Here is a 25,307-nt window from a genome sequence, read left to right on the forward strand (position 1 = left end):
ACTTCCTTCTTGCGTAATAGCCCTGACACTAGCTATTTCTCCGTCTTCTGGAACTTCTGTGTTTCTTGCTTTCACCTGAAAATTTACAAATAAGGGTAATGCACTTAATCTGACATATTTTTGAAAATAATAAAAAATGAATATGTATTGATATTGATTGAATGGCAAACGTAGAAAAAAGTTATAGTAGGTAGAGGAGATCTAAATGCTATACTTGTATTAAACTGGGTGGAAAGTTCTTTTATACGAGTAAAAATTATGAACATCCTCTAAAGAAAATAAAGACTTGAGTTGTTATGAATATATACTACAATTGATTTAGAAATAAATCCTGTTGTAAATATATCGTTGAGGCGAAATCAAACAGTTACTGTAAAAATGTTATTTACTTCCTTGCCTTCCTCTAATGACCATTTTTTAAAATTTAAAAACAGGTTATGATTAAATATATTGAGGGCGAATTTTATTCGTTCGGTATTAGATGTGTGGAACACCGTAGTCTAGTGGTTACAGCGTTGAAATCATGTCCTGCGTGGTCCGGGATTCGATTCCCGACCGCTGCTTTCCAATTTTTGGTGTCCACCTAGCGTCGTGAGGCAAATTGGGAAGCCACGTGAATAAAAGACGTGATGGTTACTAGGTCTAGAAAGTTTCCGATACGCCGCTTAGCAATAAGACGACTCGGTGCGCTGACCCGCGTTCGTCGATAGGCGGGCGGGAGAGACTCAGGGTCGTTACGCAAAGTAGTATGGTATGGTATTAGGTGTGTGTTTAGTTCTCAGCCTTGAAGTACAATTTTTACATTAGGTGGATTCTGGGTAAGGGAATTGGGAAACGACCGTTTTGTATTGAGTTTACCGTCACACAATTACATATGCTCCGAGGCTAATGGAGACGGTGGTGATGACAATGAATAAAGTGCTGAAATGAAGAAAGTAGGAGGTAAGATCGAACCACTTTAGACGAGCTGAGATCGAACCAGGGACTCCATGCACCAGAACTGAGAGTTCTATCACTAAGCCACCAAAACTCACCCCGGTTTTGTCCTTCATCGTACCAAATAGCATTTTCCACTTTCTGCTCAAAATGGTTCTCCAATTACCTAACTTCCTGCGTCTGCCGCTAGATCGATTTTCATACATTAAATAACTTAAGAGAAATGTGAAAAAAATTAAAAGCCATAGATCTTACACAAACCAGAAATAAGAATATTTTCATTGATGTCTGTATTTTGTTTTGTATTTACTCTATCGAACTTGCTCACATTTTCAACTAAGTACTCTGATTCATATTAGCGGCGCAAATTTGTCTTCAACATTGGGGGGACGAGCAAAACAGTTCGAAATTTTTATTTTATTTTATTTTATTTATTTATTTTTTATTTATTTATTTTTTTTGGCGATGGGTTTGCGAAACATTTATGAAGTTGAAAAACAATGCTGTAGAAGAATTGTCTTCAACATTGGGAGTCGGGAAAATTTGAGGCTTAGTATTCTGGGGAAGATCAATTTCATCTCACTTTTCTTTGCAGCAACCAGACACAAATCATCAAGTCTTTCGCCAAAATACATTTTAAATCGGATTATTGGGGGGACAGTCTCCCCACTTCCAAGATTGGAAGGGATCTGTCACCTTCATTCCCCACTCCCCACCCCGGCATTTGTACCAGTGCTAGTTGTTGAATCCGAGACTTGGGCCCATGTGTACTGTAAGTTAAAATGGCTTAATTAAAAGACCTAATCCTTTGCATGTAATTATTTATTTATAATTTGCTTCTAATTTCTTTATTATATTTGTTTGTCCACCAATCAACGTGAGGATACAGAAACTTTAATCCTTAAACCTAATAACTAACTGGTTCATAAAAGCTTTGCTATCTTAAATAGCAAGCTCAAAATACAGATCGCTGAGCAAAGCAACGATTATTTAAAAAAAAAAAAACAAATGTGTAACAGTTTATCCAACAAACTGAACATATGGGCTTCATCAAACACTGTCAACAGGTTAAGACAGTGTCTGACAAAGTCATACGTTCAATTAGTTGGCGAAACTGTTACACATTTGTTATTTTTAAATAAACGTTGCTTTGCTCTGCGATTTGTACTTTTAATTTAAGTTACTCAAATCCAGCTCTTGTCCTATTTTGAAATAATTCAATCGATAATGTTCTCTTTACAAAAAAAGTCAAATTAAATCGTCACGATAAGTTTAAATCGGCAAATTGTCTTCACTAGCGATATTTATTAGCGCGAAACAGGCAAAGGATAGAGCAGGAATGACGTCTATTAGCGTGACGCACGGAGACGTTTGCAATTTATAAATGTGATGTGAAATAAAGGCAAGTGAATAATGGTAGTCTTTTCTGGCGATATACAATTGTATTTCGAACTGACAACTTTCTCGTTTACGTGATATGAAAAAGGTATTGTTACTTCAAATAAAATATCAACTTCTTTTTTGCTGATTTCTGATATTCCTAAAAACACAAACAATACGATTAAATTACATCATGTTCCATATTGTAATCGTTAAATGTCTCTCTCACTCTCTTTTAGAGCTCCTCCATGGCTAAGCGATTAGCGTACGCGCCTTTGGCGTGGGAGGCCCGGGTTCGATTCCCGACGGAAGCTCATGTGGTTCGGATTCCACGTTAATCGGAAGGTCCACGTCTCATATAGCCTCGCTGCTGAACGGGACGTTAAACCCAAAATTTAAAAAAATATATATCTCACTCTTTTTCAGTTTAACATCCCATGTTTATGCACCAAGGCTAATATGATGGTACTATTAATATGATATTTAAATCTAGGTAAATGCAAGTGATCGCCATAAACAAAGTTGAATTTTAAACATTATTAATTGGCGTGATTGTCATCGTCATGTGTCAATACTACGCCCAAATTGGACTCTTGGTAACTAGGATCAGTGAGCCTCTAGACCAAGTCTTACATGGAGATGTGGTAACTCAGTCAGTGTAGGTCTGATCTTTTATATGTACCTCTCAGTTAACTTCTGCGAGTAGCAGTCGGTTGTATGGAAAGTATGTTTGGACTAGCACCTAGAAATATAACATACTTTCCCTGATATTTAACGGTGAAATTGTTAACGTCTTGCATGCTGTGATGTTAATTTAAACTGAGTTGCATTGTGCTACTAACGTTACTGCTCCTACCTACACAAAGTTAATGTAGTTTCACTGGTTGGACATAAAAACCAAAACCTCGACTTCTGCAAATGTGCTTTGTGGAAAACTTAAAGAGCGTCAGTCGTTAGTGCTACATTACTGCTGCTGAGTGCTACAAGCACAACGTTAGTGGTCCTAAGTAGGGAAAATAATTAGCAAATAAATGTAGGATTATCACCTGAAGTTAATCTAAAATCGTCACATTTAGAAATAAGCTGTACGGAAAACGAAAATGGTTTTAATTGTTAATGCTATGTTAGTACTGAGTGGAGCTACAAACACAACGTCAATGCTCCTACGTATCGAAAATTATTAACAAATATCTCCTATTCTGGCATTACCTCAAGAAAATATCGTCACTTTTAGAAATATGCTTTACGATGAACAAAAAGGGTATGTATTCTTAGTGCTACGTTAGTGTTTGTTAGTGATACCACCACAACGTTAGTACTCCTACATACAGAAAGTTATTAACACATTACATTGGGATTGTGGCCTGACATCAAGACAAAATTGTCACTTTTATAAATAAATTTTAAGAAAAACAAAAATGGTGTCAGGTGTTAGTGCTATGTTAGTACTCCTTAGTGCTAGAATTACAATGTTAGTAGCAACTTTTTGTACTTGGAAGCAGTAATGTTGTACTTGTAGCATTAACCAGCATTAACGAGTGACTTTAATTTTTATTCTCCAGAAAGCTATTTTTTTCAAATGACGTATCTAGATTGACATCTAAGAAAAATCACTACATTAATTTATTAATATCTTTCCGTGCATAAGAGCATTAATGTTGTGGTTGTGGCAGTAAACAGCACTAACGATTCACACCTATCTTGTTTTCGGCAAAGCATATTGGTGAAAATGACGACTTTGGCATTACCTCAAGCCAGAATCGCCGCTTTATTTTGTTAATAATATTCCGTACGTAGGAACACTAACGTTGTGCTTGTAGCAGTAATCAGGACTAACGATTGACAGGTTTTTGTTCTCCCCAGAGACTATTTGTAAAAGTTGCAGATTTTGGCTTGACTGCAAGGCGGAACCTTCACTTTAACTTGTTAATGACTTCCTATACATAAGAACAGTAGCTAGTACTAACGATTGGTATCATTAATATTTTCAGATGTGGCGATTTTGATTTCATAAATGTTGTACTAGTCATCAACTCGAATATTTAAAGGTTTATTTGGCACGAATTCGTACCTTAATCCTTGTTTTTACTAGTTGATACCCAAATTAAAAAAAAAAAAAATCACTGAACTGGTAGTAAACTGAAATAAGCCCAGGCGCGGAAGTGTTAAGAAATAAGATAAATAAAAACAGATGGAAGTAATTGCAGCAAATAAAATAGATTTTCAGACGTTTCTGTTTATTACAACTGGACTTGGTAATAAAGAGACACGTACAGAAAACTAGATCAAAGTTAATAATTTATTGAGATATTTTCAGATCTGACGATTGTCATCAAACACAGATACGAGAGATATAAAAAGATACAATTAGCAATCACAGAAAATTGTATTTTTATCATCTTCAGTTCGAAGTAATATATGTAAATATAGAAAAATAAACAATTAGACATTACAGTATCGTGACTGTATTCAGGTTAGAAGATGCATATATACAAGACAAACTTTAAGAGGTGATTCTTCACATAAAAATAAGAGAAAGAGTTCATATGGATCTGTGCGGAAAAGTACATAATTTCAGAGCTAGGATTGTCCAAAATCGTGAAAAAACCTAATTTCAACAGGCCCTATTTCGAATTCCATAAACTGTGGATGGTGGTCCTTATCAGCGTAAAGGAAGTCACTCATACGCAATCCAAAAATGCATATTTCATTAATTTTCAGTGAGTATACAGAGTATTCCAAACGGGGTGAAATTCCCAGACATACCATCACCCGAATTTTGAGATATGCTCTGACTTTATGATTGGTCCAAAGTAGGCAAACAATAAGCCTTGATAGCAGTGAACACAGAATCCTTTGGAGCGATGTCGGAAGTGTTAAGGATCATCAGCTGCACAGTTTTTCATACTCGGGAAAATGCGTGCTGCAATGTTTTCTTTCACGCTTATAAGTGAAGAAAACGTGAAATATATCGTGACGAAATACATTGCATAGCACATTATTTCGAACGCACAAAAAAAAAAAAAAAAAAAAAGCATGGAGTTGCCGGTTCCTAACACTTCCGACTTCCTTCCGAAGTATTGGATGTCCATTGTTGTCAGGGCTTTACTCCTGCCTACTTTGGATCCTCCTTGAAATGAGGGTATATCTGAAAACCCTTTTGAGAGCGTATTTGAGAATTACACACTGTAAGGAATACCTTATATACCTATTAAAGATTGACGAAATATGCACTTCTGGATTGTATATGCGTGGCTTCCTTTACACTGATAAGGACCAACATCCAAAGGTTCTGGAATTCGATATAGGACCAGTTGAAATTTGGCGTTTTCGCTATTTTGGATAGCTTTATCTCTGAAACTATGCACTTTTCGCCCGGTATATATAATGTGTATATATATAGAAAGGGTGTTAATGAATTATACCCCGACAAAACCGGAAAAGACGATTCCTCACATCAAAATAACAGAAAAAGTTTCTTATACACCTGTGGGTATGAGTGCATACTTTCAGAGCTAGGCTTGTCTAAAATCATGGGAAAGTTAAATTTGAACAAGCCCTATTTCGAATTCGAGAAATCGTAGAATGCCAGTCCATATTAGCGTAAAGGAAGTTGTAACATACGCAATCCAAAAATGAATATGTCATCAATGTGCAAGATACCCCCTACAGGCAGACATGCTCTCAACAGAATTCTCAGATATGCAGTGATTTCAAGGTGGATCGAAAGTAGGCAAAAAGTAACGAAATGCTTTGGCGAAAGATCGGAAGAATCAGGAACAGTCACATCGAAGATTCCTCGTGATCGATGTAACATGTTCTCCGATGTATTTTGTGACGTAATATTTCCCGTTTTTAACACATGAAACAAGAATCAAACATCATGCCTTTTTCCAAACACGAGAGACTTTAGAGCAAGCTGCTCCTAATACTTCCGACGCACGACGCCAGTTTCACGTCAACTGACAGAAGTGGGAGTATTTGTAATTCGAACTCTCTTGTCAAGAGCTCAGTAGCATTTAGTTGCCAACGACAAAAGCATAAATATAATAAGCTGCATTGACTGAAGATAAAGTCAAGATCATTGTATATACAAGGGAAAAGGGTTGTGAATTATTTCCGTCATTTCCTGAGGAATTGTTAGAAAGAAAATAGACATCGCATGCCTATGTTTTATCTCGTGTTCAATAACGGTAACAAACATGATATTAATCGTTAATGCTATGTTAGTACTGACTGGATCTACAAACATAACGTCAATGCTCCCACGTATGGAAAATTATTAACAAATATCTCCTATTCTGGCATTACCTCAAGAAAAAATTGTCACTTTTAGAAATATGCTTTACGAAGAACGAAAAGGGTGTGTATCCTTAGTGCTACATTAGTGTTTGTTAGTGATACCACCATAACTTTACTACTCCTACGTACAGAAAGTTATTAACACACTACATTGGGATTCTAGAATGACATCAAGACAAAATTGTCACTTTTATAAATAAACAAAAATGGTGTCAGGCGTTAGTGCTATGTTAGTACTCCTTAGTGCTAGAATTACAATGTTAGTAACAACTTTTTGTACTTGGAAGCAGTAATGTTGTGCTTGTAGCACTAACCAGCACTAAGAATTGACTTTTAATTTTTGTTCTCCAGAAAGCTATTTTTTCAAGTGACGTATCTATATTGACGTCTTAAGGAAAATCGCTACATTAATTTATTCATCCTGATGTGGTGATCTTGTTATGTAGTTCTGTAAAATTATTTACAAAACCTAGTTATTTACAAATATGCTGTCGTGATTGAAGGTATTATTGAACTTCGTGCTTTGTTAGCTTACGAAATAATATTTGTAAATAATTTCCCAATATTTAACCTTAAGGGATTGATTCTCATTCAGTAACATTGTTTTTATCACGCATATGCTATTCAAGGAGAAATAAATTTTCATATAACTTCTTGCAAATCTATAATATAGCCTACAACATAAAAGTTGATTTCACATTTTTTTTCCTGATTTTCTCAAGTTTGGGTTCTACTTTCCTGTCAGTAAGCTCATAAATCATGTCATTAAATGACCACGTCATGAGCATACTAGCAAGGACCTGTGTCATGAGGATGTAGTCGAACCTCAGCTGACAGAACACGTTTCAGTCACCTGTTCCTCGATTCTAATATAAACATATATCATAGAGCGTATAATTTCCGAGTAAGACGCTGGCGAAAATGAGAGAAAAGCTACTTTAAAGCTACCTCTGCCTTATGACTGGAATACCACACACCATGGGCGGATTTATGGGAAGGCATAGGGGATTGCCCCAACTTTTTGACAAAAAATAAAAATGCCAATTATAAGATCCTTCAATTCTCATTTGTGTTTACCTTGCTCCCCAACAGACAAAAGGTCTGCCCCCCAGCAGACAATTCCTCACTCCGCCCATGCCACACACATTCCTAACGATCATTTCAATTGTACTGTATCTTATAAATAATCTCTACGAGATTCGTTTCATGTCTACGTAATGAGTATTTAACGCTTGGAGTAGTTCGATATTATATTCTATTTAATTTACTTGTTAAATGTTGCTTGTATAAGGTTGTTGTGTTCAATATTTAATTCACAATAATAAGTACCTACAGTCATATATTGTTTGTCATTCAACCCCTTAATTAGATTTGTTCGAGAAATCGTTATATTATTTTGATTTTTATGTGTTAAACGTTTGAATGCTTGTTGAATGTTGAAAGTAGTTTTCAGCATGTGAACAGCAACTGTGATTTAAATCGGTGCAACGCTGATTGTGAATTAAATTAGCTGAACCAGTGTTAAAATTTTTGGGGACTTAATTTTCGCTTATTACTCTCTTATATAAAATTGGGGGATGCCTGGCCAGTGATGATGCGTTACTTTACTCAAATTATTAAACACGTATGTTACACTATCTAACAACAAAAGACACATAATCGAACAACCCCCTATAAAGTTATACAGAAATCAGCGCCGCTAGGGCTGTTCTGATAATCGAGTAATCGATAACAATTCCATAAAATTTCCAAATCGTTTCGTCGATAAAGAATTTTAATTTTATCGAATTATCGAACTTTCGAGACTCGAATTGTTTGAGACTCGCGAAACGTTTGAGACTCTTGAATTGTTTGCGACTCTCGAAATGTTTGAGACTCTCGAAATGTTTGAGACTATCGAAATGTTTGAGACTATCGAAACGTTTGAAACACTCGAAGTGTTAGAAACATTCAATGAGTTTGAGAGACTCGAATTGTTTAAAAGTAGCAAATACTGAAAGATCTGAAAGAAGCAATGCAATCGATGTTATCACAGATGTAGGCCTACATAGATATTTTTATAAAAAGGCCTTGTGTCCATCTTAAACACAAATTAAACATAACTTTCTTACAAGGCTGTCTGTATTCTTTATTATAAATTAACGAGAAATGTTACAGTTTCGGAAGTATATCACTTCCTTCTTCAGACTACTATTCCAACTGAAATCATAGATAACATAACATAATTTGTTATCTCTACCAATCAAGAATCATGTTTTCATTTTTCATTAAAATTCAAAATATATGCCCATTGTTGTGACAATTTTAAACTCTTAACAGAAATAATACATTGTTAACTAATATTAAAATCAATAGAATTGTAAATTGCATTGACAATTAACATATATTAACAATGTAATTATATGATATTGTTACATATTATAAATTTAAATTTTTGCAGATAACAAAATAACTAGATTTAATTAACATTGTTTGAGAGCTATCTAAGAATGGGTATATCGGATATCTCAACACTACATTTGGGTAATTACACATAGGCTATACAAACGAAAAACAGTTACATTAAAAAGAAAAGAAAATCTTATGATAATTGTAAATGCACAAATCAGGCCCATTATTTGATTTTAAAACACTTCGCTTAAAAACACTCGTGCAGACGGCAAGAGGCCAGATGGTATGACCCTAATACCGGTAAGAAAGGAAAAGCACTTCTATGGGATTTTACTTGTTGCGACACCTTCGCCCCTTCAAATTTACATTCTTCCTCAGCACAAGCTGGCAACGTGGCTGCTCGCCGAGAAACAGAAAAACGCAGGAAGTATAGCAATTTACTCGACAAATATCATTTTGTCGCTATAGCTATTGAATCGGGTGGTTCATGGGGTCCCGAAGGCCTTAACTTTATAAAAGAAGTTGGTCACCGCATTTCTTTATCGTCAGGAGATGCTAGAGCAACCTCTTTTCTACTGCAACGCATCAGCATGGCAGTACAAAGAGGGAACGTTGCATCAGTTTTGGGAACGCTACCCTCTGGTAAGGAGCTGGAGGAGATCTTTTGTCTGTAATCTCGGCGAAGGTTTGAGGATGCTGTTGCGAGGCTTATCACAATAACGTGTCAAAAAAAAGAAGATTAATGATCTTTGCGTAACATGAGATAATCATGCTATATGTCACATACTCAATCAGATAACCCACACAAGAAGAATTCGGAAGTTTCCAGATCTTTTTAATGCAGTTCTTTTTCATTTGTGTGTGTGTCTGGGTAGTGTAGTGTTGGAAAAACAGAAGTGGATTTTGAGTAATTTCAGTTTGTTAACTAATATTTATATTTCTTTTATATATATTATTAAATTAAATACCAATTAACTATCTAAATATAGAAATTTTCTACCTAATATTCCGAAACTGTAACATTTCTCGTTACTTTATCATAAAGAATATAGACAGCCTTGTAAGAAATTTATGTTTAATAGTTGTAGGCCTATATGTGTACTACATATACGCAGGGTGTTTATTTTAAAAGTTGCCTCCCTTGAAATGAAATGAAAGAAGAGTTTCTACCCACATGTCTTTAAGACCAATGTTTATGCATGTACAAGGATTAAGTAGTCTGTCAGGGAAGAGAGAGGGGGAGAGAGAGAGAGAGAGAAGAAGAAGAGAGAGAAGAAGAAGAGGAAGAAGAAGAAGACAGACAGACAGACAGACAGAGACAGAGAAAGGAAGATAAAACATGCATTACCCAAACAGGATTAGAATCCAAGACACCATGGGCCTTGTGCAGAGTCATTCTGATCCGTGATTAGTGCCATATTAGTGTTCGACTAACACATGTTTTCCGCAGCAGTCAAACATTTAGTATGGTGCTAATCATACGTCAAAACGACTCTGCATAAGGCGCCATTAGTCTACAAAATCCCACTTTACCGATTGTCAACAACAGAGTAGGCAGAATAAGGATGTTTTTTTATCTGGTTTCGAGAATTTAAATTAAAGTTCTGGATGGAGACAGCTTCTGATATAGGAAAAAGGTAAGGAAGTTTGATAAGGCTGAAGACTTGTCGAACTTCGGTTTTGACAATTTATTTTCCGGTACTTGAAACCCTTTGAGTATTTGAGATTGTCTACGTTTCGTGTAATATCTAGACTTCGAGTTTCATCGAAACAAATTTTGGGAATTTTCGGTGCGAAGCTCACTCTAGATCGTGCTGTCTCTTTGTGTGTGATGTCCGACGATAACTTTCGAACAGATTGTACAATTTTGATGGAACTTACTTTAAAATGTTCCTCTTTGCTTTCATCATGCACCTGTTGCCTTAATACAAGGGGAACTCCCTTGAATTCGAGTATTTGTTCTTACTTTGAGCGTATTCTCGATGTTATGAGTATTATTAATATTACGGTCCCTCAATATTAATATTACTACTACTTCTATTACTATTAGAGGAAGTTCGGGTATTATGGAATATCATTTTTGATTCGCTTGTAACTCAGTTAATATTTGCACATTGAAACAAAAATGAAAACAAGTATACGCCTTATATATTTGGTTTTATTTATGCGTATCTTGATAAAGAAGTTTCGTTACAGGGGTGGGCAAAATTTATAATTTGTAAAGAAACCACTTTGGAGGGTAATATGAAATAGTCGGGTAATATGGAATACAAATGCTATATAGAAAACATACGAGTTTTCTGTTGAACATACAATGAATACAGTGACAATATATGAAAATTCTCAATGCCAAGCCATAACTGAATGTGATTACTAGCAAAAGTTATAAATATAATACTCTGCTTCAGGATCGGCACAGTCATTGTGTGCTCACATTAAACATGATGAACGCTGGACCCAAACTCACCCCTTGTATCATCAGAAAATTTGCTGTAATAAAAAATACACAAGCATTGTTGTCATCATAATTGTATTTTAATTGCCCAATACCGATAGATATTTTTGTAATCGGAATACCATGCGGAATACGGAATACCATGCTTTTCTTGTGGGTATTTCATATTGCCCTCCACGTCACCTTGGAAACGAAAGAGCTGTTAAACGCATTCGAAGGCATATAGGATAATGGCGCTTACCAAACTACCACTCTGTATATCCAACGTCATAGTAAACAAAGAATTGTTGTACTATTACATTTCAATACGAAAATACAGGTTGTGAAACACTTACCTGTAAAAATTTTCACGAATAATAAATCAAATTTTCACGTCTACCAACACAACGAATGGCACAATCACAAGGAGACTGACTGTAGAGCATCATGGGAACGTGAGGTAGTAGTTTCTTTCCTCTCCGCTTGGAAGCAATACATCACAGGAGAGATAATGAGGTATTCCATATTATAAGACTATTCCATAATACCCGAACTTCCTCTACCACTATAATCTTTTACTGTCATTTTTGAATCTGATGTTTAATACGTTTCAGTAGTATATTTCAGCCTTTTTCCTTTCTTCATAGTAGACTCATGATACCATGTGTTATGTGAAGTAGGTAGGTTTTTACACCAAATTATAGATATGATTTAGAATAGTTTAAAGTTATACAACCCGATTAAATTTTAACTACAATCAAAAAAGGCGAACACTGCAATGGTAATAGAAATCTAACTTTCATTACATTACTAAAGATCTCTTTCCATCAAATATTTGCTGCACGGAAAACAAGCTAGACCCGCCTTCCGCTGTGTTCTCCTTTTATCTTTTTTTTTTTTTTTTAACGACCATCTTGTTGCCCTCCATTTTCTTCTCTGCTGCCATTTTGAAATACCTATGGTCACGTACTGTAGTAAGATGTAACGATTAGAAACCGGGTCTTGAGACCGCCCTTCTATTTTTAGCGCGCCTTTGTATGAACAAAATTTCTGTTTTGCGCCATGTTGAAATGCCTATGACGAAGTACCGTAGTAATCGACACATTCCCTCCGCCGATAAGAAGGTTCACAGAAGAACCCTCATTTTTACCGTTTTCGAACGTTCCTTTTCGCACCCGCCGGAGCCCACTCCTCATGAAATTACAAGCCTGTAACTGTAGTTGACTAAGGTCAGTAATCGTGCAAAGAATCACTCGATACGGTTCATCAATTTAGAATATTAGCGTGATTATACTTCATCACTTTCCCATTGTCTCTATTTTCTTTTGGCCACCATGTTGAAATGAAATGGTGCGACTAACAACTTTTACCGTGCCGGTTCTGTTGTCTGTGGCACTAACTTACAATGTTAGAGTATGTGCAAAAGCGCATCGCTCTATCTGGTGTCCTTTGCATAGCACAGACACACACACATATGGAGCGAGTAGGGTTGCCAACTCTGGAAAATAAAAAAACCAGCACCCCCAAAATTCCCTATGATATAGGTCTAAGTGTGAAGTATCTCTGTTAGGACCAGGGGATGCAGGAGGGAGCAATTGCTCCCCCTCTCTGAAGAGTTTGAGAAATACGTATACTTTAATCGATTGTCTACTAATATAGTAGTACAAAACGTGAAAGTATTTTGTCGGTGGTGCACTTGCTCCCCTTCAAGCGAAGTCTGAAATGACGCCCGTGGTTGGGACCCATCCATGGGAAGAAAATGTACTATCGTGAACAAAAGTGCATTAGAACCTGTATTCTGCATAATCCTTTGTACATTCACTAATAATCTTAATAGATACATTGTGCTATAAATGAGAAACTGAAATCGGCATTGTTCATTTTATTGTATTTATTAGTAACTGCAACTTTTTTAAAATCATCGAAACAGATGAATAAAAATATATTAATCTTTACGTGACAATTTTGTACTTGGAAAATGAAATTTATTATCTAAACGTATACTTCAACTACAGGAAATCTCTTTAAGAAGTCCTTTTTCACTCTCAATAAATGTATAAAATTCCTTACAAGTCATTTTCAAATTTTCTCTGATACAGTCCCTATCATCTCTTTAAAACTGTCTAAACAGGTGAACAAAATATGTTCATCTTTGGTAGATGATGAAAGGTGACAGTTTTGGATTTACAGAATGAAGATTACTTTTTAAATCTATACTTCAAACTAGATACATATTTGAAAAACAGGTCATAAAGGGGCTTGTAAGAAGTTTGACCGGTCACCGGCTTTAATCAAAATAACATCAATATATCCGGCCAGGCCGGTGAAAAACCGGCCAGTTGGCAACCCTAGGTGCAAGCCGTTACTTTAGCCCGTCCCTTTTATAGGGTGGACTAAAAGGTAGAAAAAAGTGGGTCAGAGTGGATTGCTTGACGGCTATAAGGTTGAAATCTCAATTTTTGTGGAAAACCATGTTAACACTTAGTAATATCCATTTCCTCTCCTATGGGATGACATTGATAGATTCTAAATCTTTCAAATTACAGGTAAAATATCAAGCATTAATAAGCACTTTTTACCTTTATACCTGACATAATTATTATTAATTTCTGCATTGTTACGGGCATTAAGATTTCATGCCAAACTTGTTTAAAAAAAAGAGGGGTTAGCTTGCTGCACTCCGAAGCTAGGGATCTTTGATTCGAATGTCATTCAGGCATGTATACTTCTTTGGCACCATTAGCCTCGTGCATAAGAGACGGGCCTACAACCACATCAAGAAAAAAATCATGATTGATAAAATTTGGTGACATTGGAAAACTTTTGAATACTCTACTAATGAAGTTTCTTAATGGTTTGGCAATAACCGAAATGTCAGTAATATTGAAAGTTTGGATAATGCTCGAAATTTCGATAATACCCAAAGTTTCAAGAATACCAGAAATTTTGTTAATATTCTAATTTTCGAGTATACCCGAAATTCCTGTAATAATCAAATTTTCAAAATTTCCTGAAATTTTGATAACACTACAACTTTCCAATATCCGGAACTTCGATAATGTTCGAACTTTTGATAATACTCGAAACTTTGACAATATTCAAACTTTCGATAATACCCGAAACTTCGATAATATTCATACTTTCAATTAGTGATGGGTAGTTCCAGAACGATTCGTTCCAAAAGAACGAATCCTTTAGTGGAATGAAAGGATCGAATCTCTAAAAGGAACCGGATTGATTGGCACAATGAAAAGACGGATTTGCGCAGCGGAAGGAAAAGACGGATGAGACAGCGGATTCGGTTAATGGAAATAGAGGACGGAACCAAACAACATAGTTCAAGAGCAGACCCAGTTTATGTATTGATATAGATGAATCAGACAAAAGCAATACTGCAAAACAGATGGTCAATGTATGATTGAGTGAGAGAGTTAAAAAAAGGTCCTACTATGCATGCCTACAAACAACCAAGCCTTCTTTGTGATTTTTGTGTCCCTTCTAAGAATATTCTGATCGCGTAAGTCCTCTACCAATGAAGGCAGTGGGGAGGGTGGCAACTAGGTCTTATCAGAATGTTTGATAACTTTCTTCTCTTCCACAGGTTTTCAAGATTACCAGGTCTATTGATGTTTTGTATTGAAATTTAGAAAATGAGTTTTTTTGGTGTAACTTATATTGATGCATCGTCATGTATCCTACTGTAAAATTCACAATTGATTGTTTGAGTGGGTATTAATATTACAGTTCAACATAAAAGCTATATGGCATAAGCCCTCTTTCATAAAGTAAGATTCAAAACATTACTCTGACTCTTATCTAAGGCAACCACCTTCATTGGGATCGAAACCGGAACCATACTAATATTAACCACTTCGCTTAGCTCTAAGTTAAACTAAAGTTTGTTTCACTACGAATAAAAGAATATAAGTCTTACAGCATGATATGTCAGCCAGTAATAGAGAAATGAGAGAGTCCTATCCCAAATATTCCTACAAAGATGAGATAATGAATAAACTGAGACTGGAGGAAAAGTAGGATAGAAGAGAGAGAGAATACTTCAACGTTAGGTGAACTAGTGGTGTACGCAATGGGGTTTCTAGGTTTTAACCTCCTTGATTAACATGATAATGATAATGGAAAAATAAATTTAGGTGTTTGATATAGATACAAACACCTGAAATTATACGAACTTAGGAGCTTCAAGAGGTCTTGATAAAGCTTTGCATACGTCACTGGGTGAACTAATATACTTTCCAAAATTCTGATCCTTTTACGACTAGGTTTCTAAGTCAAAGTTGCTAATATTTAATATTTAATCCACCTTTTAATAGGCCTATATATAAAATAGTGCACCACGTTATTCTGAATTGATGTAAAACTGTTACGTGTTTTAGGCCTACATTATTCGTCTAGGAAGCAATCTACCCCCTCCTAACGACGCTTCTGGATCCGCTAGTATGTGAATTCATCATAATGTACAAACCAACTGTTTAGAACATGCACTGTATATATTCACTGTCGTGGTAATAGATTTATTTCCGCTTTTCATCTTCATCATTAAACTCAGTAATAATTTCAAAGGTAGGCTTACCATACGTCCGGGATTCAAGCCTGCGTCCGGAAAATTGTCTGGAATAAACTAATGTCCGAAAGTTTAGGGAAAATGGAATGTCGGGAAATTTCACTGTATTTGGTCAAATTGTTGGATTGCAAATCTGTCTCGTGCTGATATTTATGAAAAATCAATAGAGATAAGGTGTTCCTCGGAAGAATACTTTACTCAGAAAAATAATTTAGAAAATAACTAAGACAATAAAAAATATTTTAAGTAAAGAAAATGAACATAAGCATTTTTGAAACTTAAGGTTAGACTTTTTATAACTTCTTAATAAACACACACCATTCAAAAAAAAATCCGGGATTGGTGTCCGGAAATTATGGTAATCCTACCCCGGGAGATTCTGAATACACGGAGGGTGAAAGTATCAAAGATACTGGTAACCGAAGGTGAACACGATCAGACATGTTTGTGGGAAAATATCCCTCCTGAGCAACCCCCTGAAATCACCACTGATTTGATTAACATTTATTTTACTGACAAGAGAAAGGGGGGTTGCGCCCAAAGCATCATCATATCTAATTGCGGCAATGTGTAAACTAGAGGCCATTGAGAAAGAGAAAACATGACAGAAGATAACACATTTGGCTGAAAAAAATAAAGTTTTGCTACAAAATTTTAGCAATACCGCACATGATTAATGTGGTTGAGGTGTTGGACCGTATACTATATCCTACGAAGAGCAAATTACTGTATTTGTACGTTTAAGACCATATGTCTGGCAACACTGATACAATAGGTGGTCAGCAAATAACAAATAAGAGTTAAAATTCAGGAAGAAGTTGAACTTCCTGTGTATCTGTGTGACGACCCGCTCGGGAGAGTAATACTCCCGGAAGTACGTTTTTCCGCGCGCTACTCTAGCTAGCTGTTTTATGTGCTATCCTAGCCAGTTGTTTTAAGTTGGTCACAAAATTTATATCATGAAGTACAAGGGGAACAAAACGAGCCCTATATGATGGAGTACAAGGGCATAAGTACTACAACTACTTATCTGCACAAAAATAAATAAATCACTTTTTTAAGTATTATTTTCATATTATTTTAATTTAATAAGTGTTATAAAATGTTAAAAAAAACTTTCCTCGGGCCGGGTTTGAACTCGCGCCAAAACAGACTTTTATTACTAGCATATAACGCTAGCCCACTCGGCCACGAATGCCGACAGCAGCTAACATTTGATTTCTGCTATTTTAATGCAACTTGGCAAGCTAGTCCTTCCGAGCTAGTCCTTCTGTGTGTGTATGTCTCTCGAAAACGCAGTCCCTTTCTGCACGCTATCCTTTCTCCTCACAAATACAACTTTGCAATAACTTATCAGATGATAAAAGTTGTCTGACTAGTTTGGCTGCAAAAAGGAATCATTGGCTGCAAGAAACTCATAATATTCGTACTTTCGATAATACCCGAAACTTCGATAATACTCGAACTTTTGATAATACCCGAAACTTCGATAAGACTCGAAATTTCGATAAAGCCCGAAACTTCGATAATACCCGAAACTTCGATAACACTCAAAATTTCGATAATGCCCGAAACTTTGATAATACCCGAAACTTCGATAATTTCAAATACTCGAACGGTTTCGAGTAACCGATAACAACTCGATAAATTTTCACTCCCGAAGTTCGAGAGGTCCTCAGCCTTATCGAACACCCCTAGGCGACGCAGGAATACTAATTCTGCTGATAGGATTAAGGTAAATAATAAAATATAATATAAAATATTAGATGTCAATACATACTGTGACTGTGTACTCCTCATTTGGCGTGAGAGTAGTTATTGTATGGCAGAAGGATGTATTCCATATTGGGCAGGGAGCTACTGTTACTGTTTCCGCTACTTCTTCACCATCAGTTTCCCTTCGAAACGTTAACGTAAATGATTCTAATGCTCCATACGTCTGTTTCGGCTTATCCCAGCGCAAGCCCAACATTCGGCGACCTCTTTTGTACACCACAAGATTCTCAACTGGACCTGGACCTGTTCATAAAGACAAGTGAAGCGGTTAGAGGATAAAGGTGATATGTAACAAATTGTACATTTCGGGAAAATTGACTTTCACAATTATGTCTGTTAACATACACTTTTCATCGTTTCCAAATCTCTTCACTGGGACGAGGACTCACTAAATGATGTGTTATGAAGCATGATTAACATATAACACGCGCACGAACCGACAGGATTCAACGTTTCGATAAATGTAACATAACACTTTTATTCTCTAAGTGCTTCAAGTGTTGTCAGAACTAGTGATAATGGTAGAAATTTACCTCAAAATAACGTTAGAATAATTCAAAACGGAAAGGACTGTCTCGGAAAATACACATTCATATTCCTTTCCCATAATTTTCAACATGCTTCTTTTACTTTAAAGAAATACTTTTCTGTACAGTAGTATTATACTGTTATAGTACCTGTTATATTATCTGGCTTAACCAGTGAATTTTTGATAATCCTTGCTGTCCCATGAACATGAATGTCTACATTCGCCTCTTTTCTTTCATAACATTTTATTTGCTTTGCTCTTTTAATGTTTCCTTAGATTTAGTTAAGTTAGACTCAAAACTAGTGCTTTCATTGCTTCTCTTTTTCCTCTGGAGTAGTTTTTAGTTTATATTTAGTGTTTCTTTCGAGTACCGAGGCTATATGAGGTGTGGGTTTACATTATAAGATAAAATCCGAAAAACATTAATGCGTTCAAATTTTAATACTTTGCATCTGGTAATCGAGGGTTCGTTTAATATCTGTTGCTTGATTGGAATACTCATCAAAATTTGACACTCCAGGTATTCTGTGCCTGTATAACTGGATTTATTTATTATTAGGTATGATCTATGTTCAAAGAAATAATTTTATCTTTTCTTGGTTCATGCTCTTCTTCTTCTTCTTCTTCTTCTTCTTCTTCTTCTTCAGGAATTGGATTATCATATAGGTATCCTTGAGATATGGAGGAAATTCATCAGGTGACTGAGAAGGAACAATAAGAATAACATCATTTCAGAAAACATAGATCTGTTAAAATACCATAGTCCATTCTCTCTGAGCGATACTTAACCCAAGTGTACAGTTTTGTGTATACCACAGAGCATTTCGACTATGCCATATCATCTTAAAATGTACTTTCGCTATTATTTACAAAATAAGATGTGAGCTAGTTTAGTTTATGAGTGAAATATTTTTAAAACTCCGAAATATTATTATATATTTTGTGACGACAATCGCATGAGTAATAAATAGGAGAAAATACTTAAATATTCTAAGTGCATGAAAAATTAAAAAAAAAAAAATATTTTCTCCTAGACGACACTCAACCATATCACCTATATGCTTACACGTCTTTCCCTTGTAGTTCTATTGATGGTGACGTCGCTCATTTACCAAGGAATACTTATGTAAAATTTCGTGTTAATCATCTTGACATATATTACTCTATGTACTATGAATTCAACAGAAGTTATCCAATATAGACGAAAGTATCCAGTGTAGTACATCTTGATATTGTATACAAGTGAATGGAAGATTACGGTGTCTAGGCATTTGTTTCTTTACACTGAGAAAAATCCGTTATCCAGACAGCGGTATATTGTACAAATATACGGAATCCTTATGTTTACTACAGAAATCAGTACGGATCATACGTTGTCCATATGTTACATACTTTTTCCGCTTGGATGATACACCAAGTCACTCCAGGATGTATGCCATCTAACAGTCTTCCGTATATTAGATACATATACGAATGTTACATACGTCAGCTATATGTTACTATATCCATCTGAATATGAAATACTGACCGCCTATATATAGTTGTTTTGTTCGCACGGAAAGTACTTTATTCAGAACACTTGTACGGAAAGCATTATAAAATATACTTTTTCAGTTATACGTTTGATGTTAAGTCCAAAAAAATACAGGATTTACACATGTAATCTAAGTTCCTACGTACGCCACATAGTTTTCTTTTTAGTGTAGCTATAAACCTCTAAATGTGAAGTACAGATAGATAGTAGTTTTCCCATAACAACTTTTAAAAAAGATTCGTTTCAAAATCAATGACAGGTGACTTCACCGCAATTAAGAAACTTACACTAGTACAAGTTCTACAATATTTTTTGTCGTCATTCAAATATTCAACCTATCAGTTACAATAATAACTAATAACATACACATTGCAATCAGGAACGGAAATAGTTGAAAAATTTGTACGATTTCTGGACGACAGGATGGTGTGCATATATATAAAAACAAGAATGTTTATCTGCACATTTAATAATAACGCATGAAATTAACTATTTTATTACTATAATCAATGAATAGATATCATATTTACGATGAATCAAACATATTGAGAAAAACATACGTACTTGTTGCTTTAGTGACGGCGCTTATTACAAATGGAAGTTTAGCGTTCCATCCACCAGATGTCATTACATAAACTTTCACATCATACTCAGTACGTGGAGAAAGATTCTTGAATGTTGCTGACGTGTTGTCTGTTTCTCCACTTTGTAATGGAGTGTTCATTCCGAGTTCAAATAATTCATATCGATAGCCATAAAGAAAACCATTGATATCTCTGCAGTTATCAGGAGGATTCCAGTGAACAATAAGAGTAGTGTTTGTTCCGAAAGTTGCTTTCTCACTTAGAGATGGTTGAACAAAAGGAACTGTAAAAGAAACTCGTACAATTAATGTTAGATTCCTTCATTTGAAATATTGTTAGACAAATAGGTGAATTGACCCGACGCACAGTGGGGCAAAAAGGCAAACAAAAGTGCTCAAAACTACGTAACTTTTAGAGGAATTTAGCTGGAAAGTTAAAAATTGGCACACCGGATAGTCTTATCCTGAGGGTCAATTGTTTAATTCGTAACCGATTTGATTATATTTAAAAAGTTGGGAAAAAATAAAACAAGCGTGTAGAAAATATTGAAAATATACTTTTATTTCAAACTTAACACTTTCGATGTAGTTATAATGCCTCTAATGTATGTTAAGGTTAAACTTGGAAAGGTTAAAGTTGGAAAACTACTTGCATGAAACGCTTCTGAAAAATATGTTCATATGACAGAATTAATTTATATAATTATATTGAAAAGGAAAATAAATATCTACACTTCTGTTTAAAACAAATAATAACTACTCACAAATGTCAGATCAATGCTTTTACAAGAAGTAAATCACATATTTGTGCAGGTATTGACACACATTTGCTAAGTTGAAATGACAATTTATGTATCGATAAAACGAATAGTTTTAAAAACTAGAGTTACGAAATAAATTATGAAATGAAGGCGACGTTATCAAAAGTACTAATTAAAAATATGAGCGTATCTACTAAAATATTTAATACTAATTAATATCCGTGAGATCAAGCGCAACTCTACTCACTTCTTCATCACGTACTAGACTGGACCAATTCTGAAATGTGTATTAAACATATAATATATGTTTTATTTTTCTTTATTTAAAAATGATACGGTTTTATGAAACATAGAACCATAGCGACATTTATAAATTTGAAATGATCTGAGCAAGTGTACAAGGGCGCCCATGTTATGTTTTCCAAGGGGGGGCAAGTATAAGCGACGTTTCAAAAACAGTTTCAAATTTTGCTGTAACTATTGTAAAAATTCTATTGGATTTTCGATATTCTGAAGTGCAATTTCCTCTAGGGGGGCGAGCGCCCCCTTGCCCCGCTGATGGGCACCTTTGCAAGTGTACCATCATCTTTGCATCATTTCTCAAGAATTACGGGTGATACTCTAGTTGATGCAAGTCCACAAGGCCTTAATTCAGTGAATGATGCATTCAACGCAAGAAAAAAGTTATATGATATCAGTTACAGAGAGGCAATTAGCAGATTGGGACCAGTTTCCATTTCTGACTCTAAACCAGAACTTCTATCCACAAAAGATAAAAATGCAGAAACGTTACGAGCTTAGCGTTTCTGTTCCGAAATATGATGTTCTGCCGGAACGCACTTCACTCTGAAAAACAACCTAAGAACAGAGAACTATAAAATCTGCATAATTTATCAGGGCACTAAATTCAATTAGTAATTTCAATTAGAAGACATGTGATGTAACCAGAAAGTATAAAATTCTTTCAGCATCTAAATATATCGAGGTAGTTCATATTCGTGTGATAGGTATAAGTGATCTTATTGCTGGAGAAGATTCTCACCACTCAAACCATCTAAAGAAAATTCTAAGAGACACAAGTAAAGCTGAAACTGGAACGAAGGAAGTGGCTTTAACAATAATTTGTCTTGGACAAGAAATGAAGCAGTCAATGGTCATGTGTTAGAATTGGACAAATTTCGCATGCATTATAAAGGACTAACATTTAAATTACCTATTTTAATTCCCAAATCTTTCACTAGCCAGCTATCGGCGTTGAAATTAAAGATTGCAGCACACGTGAAGATCGATTATGACTTCATTATACTGAGAAATCAGGCACATAAACAATACTAGAACCAGTAAAGTTTTGTCATTTGCTATTTGTGTTTCGGAGGGTTTTTGTCTTTTTTCCACTTGCACCAAACACAAGATCTTGACCAATACATATAGACCTCTTATTTCATTATTCCTTATCCTCAACATTCCGTTCATCTGAATCGGTATTAACAAGTGCCCGACCACCAAGTAATAGACGGAGAAACAGGTAAAAGCTCGCCGGAACACAGTCAATTGTTCAATCTTCAGTTGCTTCAAGTCCTTTGCATTAGAAACTGAGACAAAATATCTGATCGCAGATTTAATTCTACATGGATCACAGCAAGAAATTATTCTTTGTTTTCTGACTTGGAGATAGAGATATTGACAAACTAGCAGCGTTCACCCCGCTTCGCTGGGGTCACCCCGGAACGCAATAAACTTTGTTACTTAGATAATTTTTACTTTTTCGCTTTCAAGTGATATGATAAAAACCATAGAAGATTGCAGTAAATGTTAACATTATATCGCCTGTCATTTATGTTAACCCGCCGAGTGACACGGTCATGTGGGTTGCATATAAATACGGTTAGATTTAGCTATGATGAGCTAACAAAGGATTTCTACGTTATGGACACTTGAATGGTCAATTATCTCAAGACACTGGTAATTGAATATTAAAGTGATATGATAAAAACCATCTAGGGTCCAAATCTTAATAACCCCCCAAAATGAAAGAAATTGGTTCAGCCGTATTAGCGTGATGAGCTAACAAAGGATTTGTACGTTCTCTTTTATATATATAGATTCTTTACACCCGCCTTCATCCCTATCGGTCCATTGGGAAAAATAACAGATTGAAAAAGTTGCTATTACCAGTATTGTTTGTCTAGAACGTGCTGCTTGATCTCACAATACAATGAAATCATAACCGCTCTTTACACGTGCTGCAATATTTTCTTTAAACATCGACAGCTGACAAGTGAATGATGTAGAGATATCAATACATAAATTAAATGCTAGTTTTATAATTTATCCAAACCTTTCCTAATTCTAACACTTGGCTTTTTTTTTCCTGACTGTTTCAATTTTTTGCTAAGGTAAATCATCGTTCTATGCTTATATCATTCTGAAATTAAAAAGTAGTATAGGTTTAGTAGTTTTTGTGGTTATTTTGTTCAAAAAAGAGGGAAAAATACTGTACAACAATTTTCCAAAACTTTTAAATGAATATTTGAGGAAAAGGGAACAACCAACCTTCTTATTTTCACTTTGCGGAGTTTCTAACATTAATAAGGTAAACAATTATCACAGGTCTGCAAACTAAGCTTGTTTTCTGATGCCGTGGATGTATTTACTGATTCTTATTGGTTTCGACATACTAAAACCGAAAATGACCTCCATTGGACTGCAACACGTCAGGTTTTCAAGAAAATAAATAATTCCCTTAAAAATCCGTCACTTTTTTCGTGTTTTGTGTAAGGTTTTACTTAGGGACCTATTGTCCCACCCCTGATTATCATAGAGGAATGAGTCATACCCTTTTTTAATCGTCCGATACCACGCCTTTAGTAAATGTACGAATACTTTTAGTCAAATGCACCGCTAGGAAATTATGGACTGAAAATTGGGAAAAAGTGTCCTTCTTTTAAAAGGAGACAATTTTGTGGGTTACCAACCCTGCGTGATAAAAATATAATTTATAGTCCGAAAATAACTTTTAAATACTGGTAACATAATCTGCAAATTTGGTCAGGATCGGATAAAACTAAAGTGGGGAAAATATACTTTGTACCTATTTCCTCCTAAAATTCTCCCCAGTTCATCCTAATTACATAGTTTAGAAATTTCCTATGTCCTCCGTAATTGCCGCCGAGAAATATATTCTATATCAACTTATTTCTCTAACACCATGATTCGATACACTATCACCATCATTCCGGTACCAATACCAGGAGGGAAATTAGGTACCGAGAATATATGGAAACATCCCATTGTTTTAAAAAATTTTAAAAAACATTTCTTTATTTTTGGTTGCAAACCCTACGCTATACTTGGATGTGAACAAAATATCATCCAGATCGTTCTACGCATCATGAAATATTATACCCCAAATCATTCCAATACCTATGGTAGATTCAGCGAAAAGACTATGTTAATAACTACAAGGCATTTATGAAATTGGAATAAAGCTTCCCTGCCATTGATGCTTATGGTGCTAGATTTCTGGTGCATTTCTAGCATGTTACTGGAATGTCCTTGACAATTATCCAACCCATTTGCCTTGATATCTACTTTTCATTATCTTGAAGTCCTATAGAACCACTCCCCTTGTTCTGCACTTACCAAGTTTTCGGGGAAGTAGTCACCGTGAGAATGCAAGAAATTGATCTTTAAGCTCATGAAAAAACCAAGAGCTCTGAACGCTACGAACATATTTTGGACAATTTCTCTGTAATTTGGCACTTTCAGATAGCCCGTGAACTTTTCCACTTCTACGAAAGAAATCCAAACTTGTTTCTCCGTGTCATTCATACTTTCAAGGAAACGAGGTTCGGCGACGAGTTTCCTTGTATCAGGTCCAATTAAAATGCTTTCCTTCAGTTTTCCATCTGACAAACTTGGAAACTTGAAGCATAGATACTTGAAATATTCACCATCTTTAAGGAGAACTTTGATTAATTGTTTTACAAAACCTAACTTCATGTGCAGGGGTGGTATCAGAACATTGTTAGCAGGAATTAGGCCCTCCCTCACAACATTTGCCCCTCCATGTTTGAAAGCATCTCTTTGTCGGCACTGT

The 25,307-nt window shown here is 35.4% G+C and overlaps 1 protein-coding gene across 3 annotated transcripts in view; it reads right to left on the bottom strand.

Moving 5' to 3' along the window:
* The window catches only part of LOC145673403 (uncharacterized), a 501,393-nt gene that overhangs the window by 85,210 nt on the left and 390,876 nt on the right, over positions 1 to 25,307 (bottom strand). For all 3 annotated transcript variants that reach the window (XM_081743070.1, XM_081743067.1, XM_081743068.1), the window contains exons 23-25: positions 20,429 to 20,731; positions 17,806 to 18,044; positions 3 to 75 (exon numbers count right to left, since the gene is read on the bottom strand). In XM_081743070.1, the coding sequence (XP_081599196.1) occupies positions 3 to 75; positions 17,806 to 18,044; positions 20,429 to 20,731 (615 nt within the window). The remainder of the gene's footprint in view (positions 1 to 2; positions 76 to 17,805; positions 18,045 to 20,428; positions 20,732 to 25,307) is intronic.

This window comes from Thermobia domestica, chromosome 16 (assembly GCF_964235325.1).
Source record: "Thermobia domestica chromosome 16, izTheDome1.hap1.1, whole genome shotgun sequence".
In the NCBI taxonomy this organism is placed as follows: Eukaryota; Metazoa; Arthropoda; class Insecta; order Zygentoma; family Lepismatidae; genus Thermobia; species Thermobia domestica.